This window comes from Alligator mississippiensis, chromosome 7 (assembly GCF_030867095.1).
Source record: "Alligator mississippiensis isolate rAllMis1 chromosome 7, rAllMis1, whole genome shotgun sequence".
In the NCBI taxonomy this organism is placed as follows: domain Eukaryota; kingdom Metazoa; phylum Chordata; order Crocodylia; family Alligatoridae; genus Alligator; species Alligator mississippiensis.
In genome coordinates this window covers 7,527,175-7,540,733 of record NC_081830.1, presented here as the reverse complement: position 1 = coordinate 7,540,733, position 13,559 = coordinate 7,527,175, and the positions used below count along the sequence as shown (strand labels likewise).

Below are 13,559 nucleotides of genomic sequence, written 5' to 3'. Positions count from 1 at the left end.
CCCCTGGGTGCCAGTCGGGATACAGGAGGACCCCCCCCTCCAGAAGCAGACAGCCGGGCAACCCCCCCATACTCCTCCCTCAGGCCTTCTCCCATCTGTCCATCCACCCCCTCCAGGCGGGCAGGGCGTGGCGCCACGCCAGGATACCCCGAACCATCTGTCCGTCTGGGCCACCCCCGCCCCGTTGCCAATTAGCAGCTGAATTAATTAACTCCCAGATGCTAATTAACATACCTGCCAATCCAGAACGGGAGGGATGGCAGGGAAGAAACACACAGAGGAAGAAAGAATGAAAAAATGAAGGGCAAAGAGGACTAAGCCCAGGCTGGCACAGGCAGGAGGCCTGGGTTCCCTGGGCAGGGAGGAGAGGATAGCAGGGGAAACGGGGTGGGGTGGGAGGGGACAGAAACCAGGATGCCTGAATTCAATCCCAGCTGTGAGAAGGGTACCAGGCCTAGTGGCTTCGGGCAAGGGCTGGGAGCCCGGACACCTGGGCTGGCTCCCAGCTCGGGCGGGGATGTCGAACAGAGGAGCTGGCAGGCAGGACGCCTGGGTCCTTCTCCGAGCAGTGGGAGCTGGGTTCCCAGACCCTCGGTTCGCTCCTCGGCGCTCGGAGCAGGGCAGGTTCTGGGCTGACAAAGAAGGGGAGGGTGTAGGAGTCCAGATGCCTGGGGTCTCCTTCCACCAGCACTGGCAGGGGGCATCGGGGCCAAGGGGGTCCCTGCCCCTGTGGAGACTCAGCCCCATCTCTGTTCACCTTCAGTCAGCTTTTTCTTTTCTAAAAGCCCCACCTCCCCTCGTCCCCCTCGCTCCTGACCCATAGGCCCTGGCGCTGCCCCTCACTCCCAAGCTGCAGCCCCCTGCCCTGGGCCCTGCTTGCAGCTCCTTTTCCCTTCCCTGCAATGCCCGTGTGCATTGTGGCCTTGCTTGCCCCTAAACACCCCTGGCTGTGGTGGGGCAAAGGCTGGGAGTGGGGAAGCCACAGCATCAGTAAGGTTAAGGGGCTGTGGGTCAAGAGCGAGGGGCACCAGCAGGGCTGTGGGGGCAGAAGGCTGCGGCTCAGGAGCGAGGGGCATGGGCAGGGCTAGGGGGGCACAGGAGGCTGCGGGTTGGGAGTGAGGGGCACTGGCAGGGCTGCGTAAGCACCTGTCACTCCCCTCCCCCATGGTGGCTGGTTGGGGAAGGGGGGGGCGGGAATCTGCAGCAAGCGCTTCATTCGGCAGCAAATTAATTTGCGGGCGAAAGCGAAGGGACTCGTGGCTCGAATATGAATGAGCAGGGCCTGGCGCGGGGGAGGGGAGGCCTGGGGGCCACCTGGTGGCCACTGGGCACCCTACAGCCCTCCCACCCTCACCTCCCACTCCAGCTCTGGGGCATGCAGGGGGGTCCCCTCTGCCCAATCATCCCCCACTCCCTGCTGAACCCCCCTACTCCCCCTTCAGCCCCACATAGCTGGGGACCCCCATCCCTCCACCCACGACTCTTCAGGCCCCACCGCAGCCTCCTACCCACCCCAAACAGGCCCCATAGGGCCTTGCCTTCCCCTTCCAATTGCAGCCACAACCTCCCACCCCAAGCCAAGTGCTCCTCAGAGCCAGGTTGTGGGGGGGTCAGGGTAGCCTCTTAACCTTGCCACCCCCATCCCCAACCCTGTGGAGCTCCACACAGCTCCAAAGTCTCTTTCCCCGAGTTGTAACTAGCTCATAACCCTGCCTTGGGTAGGTAGAGTCAAGGTTATTTTTCCCCAGGTTTATCCCCTTCCACATGTCCACTTTGCCTAGAACAAGCCAAAAGAGTAAAAACCTCCTAATCTGTATTGACCCAACAGTTTGGTCAGCGCAGAGGAAGAAAGAACTAGGGGGAAAACAAAGAGTCATATAAACAGGGGAAATGGGTCATGAAAGAAATATGTTTATTTTTCCCCTTTCAGTCTCTTTCTGAAATACTAAATCCCCCTCAAAAGCTGAACTTTGAAACAGAAAAAGAGACCAAGAGCTATTTCCAGCAGCACTTGTGACCCAAGGCTCCAGGTTTTCAAGCTGGTTGCCTCATTCGGATGAAATAATCCAAGCAAAAGGCATTGCAGAATTAAAAAAAAAGTGACCCCAAAAGACATAAATCATGGTTTAACACAAGGACAAAGATTTCTTAGGATGATAGTTTTTATTGGACCAATTGTATTTCATCTGTTTAAAAAAAAAAAAAGACCAAATTGCAACTTCTCTCCTGCTAAAAATTCCCCCCCCCCGCAAAATATTCAAATTCCAGCTTCTTCCCAAATGTAGCTAGCCATAAGACATGACAGGGGCAAAAGAAGAGAGGAAATATGAAAATGAAATATTCATTTGTACAGTATAACCAACAGGCAAAAATTATTAAAATCATAGAAACCCTAGCTAAGTCCTGAAGCTGACCGGCGTCAAACTTAACCCTCCTCAGAAGATGCTTTCGTGGCCGACTACCAGTTTGGTGCTGTTTTTTGTGAAAGGAAAAGCTGGAAAAGATCCAAATCTGCGGTTCCGTGGATCTGTTTCTGGTGGTGGATTTGAATTGGGGGCCAGGTGTAGGTTTCCAATGCTAGAGTCCCAGAGCTGACAGGATGGAGACTGGTGTGGGGGGAAATCTGAAGGTCCTGAGATTTGAAGGTCCACCAGCTTTGGGCACAAGCCTTGACCAAATCCAGATATCCCACAATGCTACCTACACACAGGGCTTGTGGTGGGGCATGAGTGGTGGGGAAACATCAGGATGGGGAAAAGAAGGGAGATGAACCTCTGAAGTTGAACCTAGGTATGCTCCCCCCACCCCCATCATGCCTGGAGGGCCAACACACCCCTCCAGAAGCCTTGACCCCTTCCCCACAAAATACCAGCCTAGGTTCTCATGGGACCCCAGATATGATACCCCCAAACCTTAGGAACCACAACCCCATGAACCCCCAGACTTCAGGCAGGGCCCCCCCAGTCTGAAACAGCACCTAGCGTTTTAGCTATAGTTCATCAAGAATGGGCAGGTGAGCCAGCTGAAGAGGTGGTTTGGGGCAGCTGGAAAAATCTTGATTTTGAAAGGCAGAACAAAGGGGGGAAAGGTGGGTACTATGTTCAGGGGCACACAAGAGGCCCTAAATATGGAGGCAGAACAGGCAACCATGAGATTTATTTCCCACTATGAGTGAACTTCTTAACCCAGAAGCCATTTGGCCAGTCCTGATGGAAACTATTAACAGCTGTAAGTAATGAGCAATTGAGTTCTTGCTTCTAATCTAGAATGATACAACAAATAGTATTTACACTTAAGTAAATAACGTTGACAATAAAATTAACAATTAATAGTGGATTAATTGTTGGGGCCATATAAGCATCTATCACTATTTGTACCGTTTAGGCAAATGAATGGCTAATTGCAGATTAGTCTAAAACAATACAAACAACAACAGGTGGCTACATGACATATTAGTGATTAATGGTGTATTTCATTCACATAGTTATATAGTCATCTGTTACTAAAACAATACAAATAATTAATAGTGATCATCTAAACAAGCATAATACAATGGCCAATTATGTATAATCATCATTACAGAGTTACCAGTAACAAGTTGTATGGTTTAAGAGATAAATGGCTAATTGTATAAATGGGTGACTAATACAATTAACTAGTTCTACAGCTTAGATACAAGTGACTCTGCAACAATGACAGCGAATTAGTAACTACTTGTGGGTTAATCGTCATTGTTGTAGAGTCTCCTGTCACTAGATGTATTGTTTTTAATCTACAACTAGCAACAGGTGACTCTACAATGGTGACAGAGGATTATTTACAATAAAAACCAATACAACTCGTTACAGGTGACCTTACAACCAGCCATGACAATTATTCCACATTTAGTTTTTAATTTGCTGTCATTGTGGAATAATTGTCATGGCTGGTTGTAAGGTCACCTGTAACGAGTTGTATTGCTTTTAATTAATCTAAACTATACAAAGTTACATATTACTGCATAAAAAAAAAAGCAAAAAGTAATGACCAATATCTTATCAATAACCGATATTAATCAATTTCTAGTCAGCACTGCATTTATGGTGGAGGATTATGAATAGAACTGCTAATAATAACCACTTTCGGTTGTAGCCACTTTTACCTGACTATGTATACTTTAGGGGACTGGATTTCTCTTTAAATGTATTTTTTATATTATACATTATCATCATCAAGTTACATTATTTGATAATGTACTTTAAATTAATAGTGAAAGTACTAGTAGCAGCAGTAATAACAATAGTAATAATTACCGTAATAACGTAAATACATACTTTTATTGCTAATACTGTTTAGATAATTTACTAAATACAATGATTACTAGCATTAACGCTATTTGATAGAGACAATATTAATTGTTTAAACCAATTGCTAAAATATTAATACTGCAATAAGACCTACACTTAGAGGGTAACCCTTGTTGTTTTTAAATACAATTAATAAACCTACTGTCTTATTTAGGTATATACATACTAAAGATTGTTAAGAGTGCTATTCTTATGTTAATATTTATTCTAATTAAGGTCATTCATCAGTTAGTTCTCAAAGCTAATTAGCAGAACTTAATTCCAATTCACTACCTGGCTTTAATGCCAATTGATCCTACTATGGTTGTTTACCAATATTCAGCACTAATGAAGATCCCTGTTGATCACTGGGAGTCAGTAAAACTAATTACTGCAGGGGCAGCTATTGAGATTGACAAACAAGTTGCAATCGGAAGGGAAGGCCATATTGATTGATCTCAGCCATATTAAATTAGCTGGTGCTATGAATGTTTCAACTCTTGATTGTTTGCATTTGTGTATAGCACAATTACAGGATGAGGCTACTTTCATTATATTAATATTCCTGTACACATTAATATTCTATATTAATATTACAGATACAGTATTAACCCATGATAGAAGCAGCTATTATTTAATATTAATGTTTAACTTGAAATATAAACACAAATATATGCATGCTCATCCACATTCATCATATTAACCCTCATATTATTATTTGTATTTGTGAGGTCATTTCATTAGCTGCTAGGTGATAATTTCTATTGCTATCCATTAATTGGCTGTTCAGGAAAAAATCCCCATTGTTTTCATCCTAGCTGGTCTGAATGCAAGTGCCCTTTGCAATTAATAGGTATTAATTTCTTCCTCCAACTCGACTGGCATTGCTGGTTGCTATGATAATTTATACTAATCAAACCATCCTTAATAACAACCTGCTGAGGTATTAATTACTATTACACTTATTAATACAACGTTTAACAAACACATTAACAATGGCAGTGCTACTTAATGTGAAAAACTATCCTTATGAATATTAATAAGTGCTAATTAGTAACTTTATTAATTAGCCATTCCAGATCCTCATACATGTAGCTATTACTAGTTTCTATCAGTAAGTTGTGTCCAAACTAGAGCTGCTAATGAGAAACTACTGAAGAGTTCACAGATCTAGCTCACATATATGTAACTAGATAGCTGATTAATTAAATTATTGCCTACCTTGTTATATTATATATTTTATATTATATTACTTCACACAGGTTTCCCTTCACATTTTGTGGGCTCTGTATATTCAAATTCACTTATGCCATGACCCTTTTTACACCCAAAATTCATTATATACGAGGTAAATTCACTCTCATACAATTTGCAGCAGGTAAGTCTGTGGGGGTGGGGAGAAAGGGCCATGGGCAAGGGGCACAGATTGAGGCTCCAGCAGTGAGGGAAGGAGCAGGGTACAGGTGGGAACATGGGCTGGGGTGAGTGGGGCCTCAGTTTGCAGCCCCCACCAGTGGAGAGGGGGAGTGGAGCTGGGGCAGAAGCAGGTGCTGCACACCCAGAGGAGGGTGCAGGATGGGGGGGGGGGGTTGCAGCTCTTGCTGCTACAGGCTGCTGCTGTGGGCTAGGGCCAGGGGCCGCACCAGGCTCTTCCCAGTGGAGGCTGTCAGGCTGCACTTGGAGCAGGTGGTGATGGTGCTGGGAAGGGGGATCCTGTGGGGGGGGGGGCTAGAAGCCACCCCAAAATATGACATAGGCGCCCCCCCACCCAGCACTGCCACCCCCCACATGGGGGAGCCCAGTGTGGTCCCTGGCCCCAGCAGCAGCCCCTAGCAACAGAAACTGTGCCTTGTCCCACACTCCACCCCAGTTGTCCAGCACCTGCCTTGGCTCCAGCCCCAACCCCAACCCCTCCCTTACCCCCAGCAGGGGGGCAGACCGAGGCCCCACACACCCCAGGCCCTGGGACTGGGCTCTTCCTGGCAGGGGGTCTGGGTTGCACTGCACTCAGGGCAGGCTGTGGCAACACAGGGAGGGTGCCTAGAGGGGCTATGGCCAATTTTGGGGTGGCTGCAGCCCCATGCCCCATAACCTCCCTCCCAGCACCGCCCTCGGCCAGGAAGAGCCCTGTGCTGCCCTGGCCCCAGCAGACTTATATGTTGCTGATGCAGTGGAGGTCTTGGAAAGTATCCCTATTTGTTACCTTGTAAAGTGGGTACCCGTTATGCAAATTTGAGTTAGATGCATTCCTAAAAAAACTGTACATACCACATAAAGCAAGGGAAAACTTGTATAATTTTTTTTAATATATGCTATATATAATATTATTATCTACCTAGTTATAAGATATATTTTTATATCATTATATGATTTTGATATAAATTACATTATTACCTAACTTGTTATGGGAAAAAAAAAAAATCAATACATTTAATTAAATAATGGATAGTTGATAGTATAATGTCTAATTTGTTTATACCAACTAGCAAAACAGTAGAAACTAGCAAAGTCTCCAACTATGAAACTATTGCTAATTAACAAACTAAATTAAACCAATTCATTAAACAAGGCCTAAAACAACACCTTTAGTTCAGCTGGTGTTTTTGCTAACCAATAGCACTATCAATAGTGTTTACCAATTAGCATCAAAACAACCAATTAATATGTTGCTCACAGTGGCTCAGATTAATTGGCAGAAGCCTAACAGGCATTGCTATTAATAGCTCCTATTAATTACTTTGGAAGCTATTGCTATTAATAGCTCCTAGGCTGATGGTGTTTGGATGGTGGCTGTTCTGGCCACTGAAGCAGGTATTTATTAGCTGGTGCTAATTAGTGCTCTTACTAATTAGTTGCTATTGATGCACCTTGGCTTTCCTATTAATAGAATTAGCTCAATTCTAATAGCATATTAATGAGTTTCCCCATATCCTAATTGGTAGAACTATTCATAATTATTATTGCATTATCTGCCATTATTAGCATTAATTGGTCTATTAAAGAGGAGGTGCCAATTAGCTGGAAAAGCTCATTAACACCCCTGCTAATTACTGATTCTTAGCCACATGGCTGGAGCTACAACTTGCTGATGCCACTTTCATTGATCACCTGATTAATTTGCAGCCACTGTTCTCGGTTAATTAGCTATACTTGTTAGTCATCAACATTAATTTGGTAACCTGTGGGGCCCAGTCCTATTCCAGTATATCCCTAATCAGTGGCTGGAAGCACCCCTGAAAAATTAGATGTTAGTTTAACAGGTGTGTTAATGAGCGCTGGCACTAGTTAGGGTTTGGGGGGTGATGTTCTCCAAGGTACCAGCTCCCACCACCTACCAGGACTGGCCAATGGGTAGAGAACCCAGGTGCCTAGGCTCCCCATCCTCCCCTGCTCTAACCCATCAAACCCCACTACCCCCCCCCGGCAGAACTGGGGAGATAACCCAGGTGGTCTAGCCTTCCTCCCCCATGTTGAAATCATCAGACCCCAGTGCCCTCCCCAAGAACCCAGGTGTCTAGGGCCCCCATTCCCACCTGCTCAGACCAACCACACTTCCTACCCCCTGGCAGAGCTGGGGAGAAAATACAGGCTCCTGGCATTTGAGGGGTTAGTGCCATCCCTCCCTCCCTAATGAGGTTCCCCACTGCTGCAGTTAATTACAGCTTCTCAGTCCCCATGGCAATAGGCAACCAATCAGAGAAGTGGAAACCAGACACCTGCTCCCCCCCCACCAGCACCCCTCCCAGCTCCCAGCATGCTGTTTTCTAGTACCACAGCCCCCAGCATGCCCTGCTCCCCCTAGAACCACAACTCCCAGCACACCCTGCTGTCCCCTAGAACCACAACTCCCAGCATGCCTGGCCATCATGGAACCACTTTCCAGCATGCCCTACCCCAACACAGCTCCCAGCAAACCCTGCCCCTAAAACCAGCTCTCAGCTTCAACCAAGAATACCCATAATTCTTTGCCCCATTCTGCAAAGGATTCTGGGAACTGGCTGGTACCTGTAGTCCCTATAACAAATGGGGGGAGGGATGAGTACTAAAGCCCCCCCTGAGGACTGAGGATCTAGGAGAAATGTTTTGGGGTGAAGAGTCCTTTTTATTGCCACCAATGTTTTTTTTTGCCCCAGAGGGGGCAACACTCCTGGCCCAGGCGAGGGGGGGGGGGGGCTAGCGTCGCCGGCGGAAAGCTAGGAGAGAGAGAGAGAGAGAGAGAGAGAGAGAGAGAGAGTTAGGGCACAAGTATAAGACCAACCAGGATTGGTGGGCATGGGGAAGAGAACCCGGGTGTCGGGGCTCCCAGACCCCACTGCCCTTCCTAGAACAGAGGAGAGCGCCCAGGTGTCCGGGCTCTCATTTTAAGCCTCAAGGGCCCACCCAAGCCTAGGCATCTCTAGCAACAGGGGCTGCTGGGATAGTGGAGAACTTGGGAGGCAACTCACCTTTTTTCTTCCCCTTCTTCACACTGATCTTCTTCCTCTTCCTTGGGGGACTCAGCTCCCGTGTCTGGGGGAAGTGGGTATTGGGGATTACAGCCTGGCAAGGCTGCTCCCCACCCCCGTGCACACAGGGATCTCGCCCTTGTGAACTCATGCTTGCGTTCAGACCTAGCACTCCTCAGCCCTCCCCAGCTGGGTCCCTGTGAAATCTGGCACCCGCTCCCCCTCGCACCAGTCGAGTCATGCTAGTGCCTCTGGGTAGGCCCCAGCCCCTTCTCAACATCCTCAAATCCCTCAGACCCCTCACCTCTCCAGCCGTCCCCACAGGGCCCGTGAGGGCGCTGATATCCCCGAAGCGGGTGAGGGCGCCAAGCTGGGCACCCGGGGCAGACTCCTTGCGCCGCCACGCCTGCTCCTGCCGGCTCCGGCCCAGCCGCACCAGCATACTCTCCTCATACTGGGTCCTGACAGCAGAGGGGGCGCACCTCAGGGATAGGACCCAGGTGTCCAGGTTCCCAGGACCAACTGCCCATGACACACCCATGCCCTCCCAGGGTGTCCAGGCTCTCCATCCTGAGCCAGATCCCACTGCCCTCCCAAAGCCAGGATAGGACCCAGGTGTCCTGGCTCCCAGCCCCCCACTCCCCTCCCAAAGAGCCCAGGCATCCAGCCAGGATAGAAACCAGGCGTCCCCAACCCCACCCCAAACCAGCTGGGTGCCCCAGCGTTCAGATGCCAGTACCGGCGTGTCTCCTCGCGGCTGTGGCGGGCGGCATGGGGGGCCATACCCTCCCGGATCTCCTCAGGGGCCTCTGAGAACTGGTCTCGCAGCTCCCGAATGACGGAGCTGCTCAGCGCTCGGCGCGTGGCCTGCTCCTGGCGCCGCTGGGCCCGGGCAGCTGCACCCTCATCTGCAGAGAGAAGGAAATGGGAGCAGGGAACCCATGGGGCCACTGCATCTAAGGCACCCTCATCTGGTACTGGGATGCAGCCAATTCTGGAGCTGGGACAGCCACATGTAACAGCAAGCCCTCACAGGGAAGCCAGGGCCAAGATGTAGCCAATTCTGGGGTGGAGCAGCCACATATAACAGGGAGTCCTTATTTGGAACTAGGATGCAGCTGACTCTGGGTTGGGGCATGCCAAGTGTACAGGGAACCAGCACTGAGATACAGCTGGGTCTGGTGTGGGGCAACCACATAACAAGGAGCTTTATCTGGCATCCAGGTGTGGCTGATTCTGGGGCAAAACAACTGCATATAAAAGGGACAGCCTTTATCTGGCATCAAGATGCAGTGGGATTTGGGGTGGATCATACTGGGGGTGGCATAAAGCAAGTCAACCTGATTCAAAACAAGCCAGTTCTGTTGGAAGGGGGTTGGGGTGGCTGCATATAAACAGGAACCATCACTGGTGCAGAGATACCAGCATCTGCCACTCCAGAATCAGCTGTATACACAGAATCGGCACCAAAATGGAGCTGACTTAAGGGCTCATCATTTATATGGAGCTGCCACACCTATCTGGTGCCAAGACACAGCTAATTCTGGGGTGAGCCATGCTGGGCATACAGGAACTCAGCTCTGAGATGCAGTTGGGTCTGGGGTGCAATGGCCCACATAACAGGAAGCCCTCATCCATTGTCAAGATGCAGCTAGATCTGGGGTAGGATGGCTGGATGCAAGGGGAGCCCCTGTCCAATACCAGGATGCACCTGATTCTGGGGTGGGATGTGCTAGGCATACAGGGAACCAGTACTGAGATGCCCATGATGGGTAGGGTGGCCATGTCTAATAGGGAGCCCTCACCTGGCACCCAGATGCAGCTGACTCTAGAGTAGGGCCGAAGGGCTGGTTATACAGTGCCCCCCCTCAAGCTGACACAGACCTCCAGGGTGTGGGGGCACTGGGGGCCTGTTAGCCAGCCCCCGCTGTGTTGCAGACAAAGGAACCCAGGCTGCCCCATTCTGTCTAAACATACCATAGTGAACCGGCACCAGACGGGGTGGGATGTATTTCCGGATCCCTCCTGCAGCTGCGGGTTTCTTCCCAGGGTCTGGGCCACTGGCCACCTCCTCTTCATCCTCACTCAGCTGTGCGGGGTGTGGAAATGAGGCACCGGGAGCAGGAGAGGACCCAGGCATCCAGGGAAACCCCTGCTGTAACTTGTCCCCACCCCCCCCACACCCTCTGTAAAGTGGGGAGAGCCCAGGTGTCTGGGCTCAGAGCCCCCAGTGATCTAATGCTTCCCCCTCCCAATGAACCCAGGAGTCCAGGAACCTCCCCTGCTCTGACCTTTCAGCCCACCCCTTTCCCCAAACTGGAACCACAATGACAGCTTTAGAGGGGAAGAGAGCCCAGGCGTCTGGGCCCACCCACCCCTCCTAGAGAACCCATGAGCCCTTGCCCCTGTGGCACCCAGAGTACCCAGGTGTCTGGGCCCCCTCCCCACTAGAGAGCCCAAGAGTCCAGCTCCCTCTCCCCACAGAGGACCCAGGCATCTGGGCTGCCCCCCCTCCCCCTTTACCTTGCTGGCCATGTTGCTGGGGTCGGGCCGGAAGCGCAGTGGGTCATCCCCCCCTGCAAACAGAGTGCCCCCCAGGGAGGGGGAGGGGCGGTGAGCCTCCCTGTGCCTGGCCCCACCCCCCTGTGCCTGGCCCCATCCCCCAACTCACCCAGGGCCCCGGTGGCCGCTGCCCGCACCAGCTTGTCCACCTGGTACCGGAGCTTGTGGTCGATGGGCCGCATCTTCTCCAGCACCTGGGGGTGGGGCTAAGCTGAGCCACGCCGCTACAAGGTCCCACCCCCTAAGCTCCAGCCCTCACCCCCTAAGCTCCAGCCCTCCTCATCTAGCTCTGCCCCACACCTCTACATCTCTTAGCTCCACTTGTCTCCCCTCTACCCCCACCCCTTCCCAACACCTGCCCCAAGATGCCACAACACCCCCTAGGCCCAGGGGTGGGCAATTATTTTGGATGGAGGGCTACTTACTGAGTTTTGGCAAGCCATCAAGGGCTGCATAACAGGCATCCAGGGGCAGATAAATATTAATTTTCTACATTTTTAGGGGCCCTGTGAGCTGGATAGAATGGCCTGGTGGGCCGCATTTTGCCTGCCCCTGCCCTAGCTCCACACCCAATACCCCCAGACCCCCACCCCTCTAGCTCCACCCTCAATACCCCTCTACACCCCAACCCCAAACCTTAAGACCAGCCCTTCCCTTCTAACCCCACCCCCTCACCGTGCGCAGCTCTGCCAGGCGCAGGGGAGAGGCGGTGCCGGCCAGCGGGCGCCCCCCCGCCTTGGCTGCCAGCACGGCCGCCAGGTCCTGCAGGTAGAAGAGCAGCAGCTGCGGCCGCAGCACCAGGAAGCTCAGGCCCTGCAGGAACAGATGGACATGTGGAAGCCCAGATGCCTGGGTTCTCTGGGAAGCGAGTGGAGTCCAGGGGTTTAGAGCAAAGGGAAGGGGGAACCTGAGTCCTCCAGGAGCAAGGCAGGAACTGGGGGTTAGAGCAGAGGGGGTTGGATATCCAGATGCCTGGGTTCGCCCAGCTCCTGCATGGCAGTGGGATCTGAAAGGGATGCCCAGGTGCCTGGGTTCTCTCTCTGCTCTACGGATAGTGCAGGTTCTGATAGGCTAAGAAACAAGAAGTATCTGCTAGGACTCAACTCCTGGGTTCTCCCCAGCTCTGGGAGGGGTTGTGGCCTGTGCTGGGAGAAGGCAAGGTTGGGAGCTCAGACACCTGGGTCCCATAGGAGAGCAAAATCAAGTGAGCTTGAGTGGAGGTGGAGCTGGGAGCCCAGACTCCTGGGTCCCCTAGAGGGTCCCGGAGCGGAGCAGGATTTCATTGGCTACAGCAGGGGAGCTGGGAGCCCAGATGCCTGGGCTCCCTCCTGGGTCTGAGGGGGGTCTCAGGTGAGGGAGAACATGGGTTGGGGGGGGGAGGGGGCAGGTATCCCCCCAGCTCCTACCTTGGCAGTGGGGAAGACGCCAGCCCGGACCCTCTGCAGCAGCCCCTGGATGTGCGCGGTCACAGCGGCCACCTGCAGAGATGCAGCTCAGACCCAAACCCAGGGCAGGAGGACGTGGGCACCCCCCGTGGAAACAGACCCCAGATGTCTGGGGCACAGTTCTCCCCCCTCCCGGAGCCCGGGGGAACCAGACGTCCGGGCTTCAATCCACTTCGGCTGCGGGGGGGGGGCGGTCGAGAGTGAGGGGCACCCGCAGGGCGGGGTGCATGGGGGAGATCTCACCTGCTCTGGGAGCGCCGTCAGCAGGGCCAAGGCCTGGGGGAGATCAGTCACCACCTGCTCCTGGGGGGAGGCGGCGGCGGGTTAGCCCAAGGATAGAGCGCGGACGCAGAAGTCCGAGCCCCGGGTCCCAGGAGCCCGAGCCCCACTCACCCGCAGGCCGGTACTACAGCCCGGCTCCATCCCGGTCCCGCGCCCACGTGCGCCCCGCCACCCGCTTCCGCCCCGCTAGGGCGACTCAGCCAATCAGCGCGTGCGCCACGCTGACGGCGAGTGGGAAGGGACACAGCCCAGCAGCGGCCGCCTCCTCAGGCCGCCCGAGCCAATCACGGAGCGGGAGAGATGAAAACGGGGCGGGGGAACCGTTTTGGGGAAGATGCGGACAAATGGGCGCGGAGAGGGGGCGGGAGCGAAGGGCAGAGGCGCGGCGGGATTGGTTGAGGGGGCCCCACTCCCCCAGATCAGGTGGAGAACCCAGGTGTCCGGCCCCCGCCCCAGTGCCGTGACCCCCTAGTCCCTGCGCCCCTCCCAAAAAACCAGAC

The 13,559-nt window shown here is 52.3% G+C and overlaps 1 protein-coding gene across 1 annotated transcript; it reads right to left on the bottom strand.

Annotated features, from left to right (window-relative positions):
- Positions 1-2,144: 2,144 nt before the first annotated feature.
- On the bottom strand, positions 2,145-13,298 carry NGDN (neuroguidin). The gene is made up of 11 exons (XM_059730453.1): positions 13,171-13,298; positions 13,021-13,080; positions 12,739-12,810; positions 12,008-12,145; positions 11,442-11,526; positions 11,294-11,346; positions 10,748-10,859; positions 9,510-9,678; positions 9,075-9,231; positions 8,771-8,834; positions 2,145-8,518 (listed from the first exon to the last, which is right to left on the bottom strand). The coding sequence occupies exons 1-11, from the start codon at positions 13,198-13,200 to the stop codon at positions 8,499-8,501; spliced, it is 960 nt and encodes a 319-aa protein (XP_059586436.1). The 5' UTR covers positions 13,201-13,298; the 3' UTR covers positions 2,145-8,498.
- Between the last annotated feature and the right edge of the window lie 261 nt (positions 13,299-13,559).

Excerpts from the sequence above, each read along its gene's own strand:
- NGDN (XM_059730453.1), bottom strand. The coding sequence starts at position 13,200 with ATGGAGCCGGGCTGTAGTACCGGCCTGCGG. Across the intron at positions 12,811-13,020 it reads TGACGGCGCTCCCAGAGCAG|GTGGCCGCTGTGACCGCGCA; the intron begins GTGAGATCTCCC and ends GCATCTCTGCAG. Across the intron at positions 12,146-12,738 it reads GCGTCTTCCCCACTGCCAAG|GGCCTGAGCTTCCTGGTGCT; the intron begins GTAGGAGCTGGG and ends CTGTTCCTGCAG.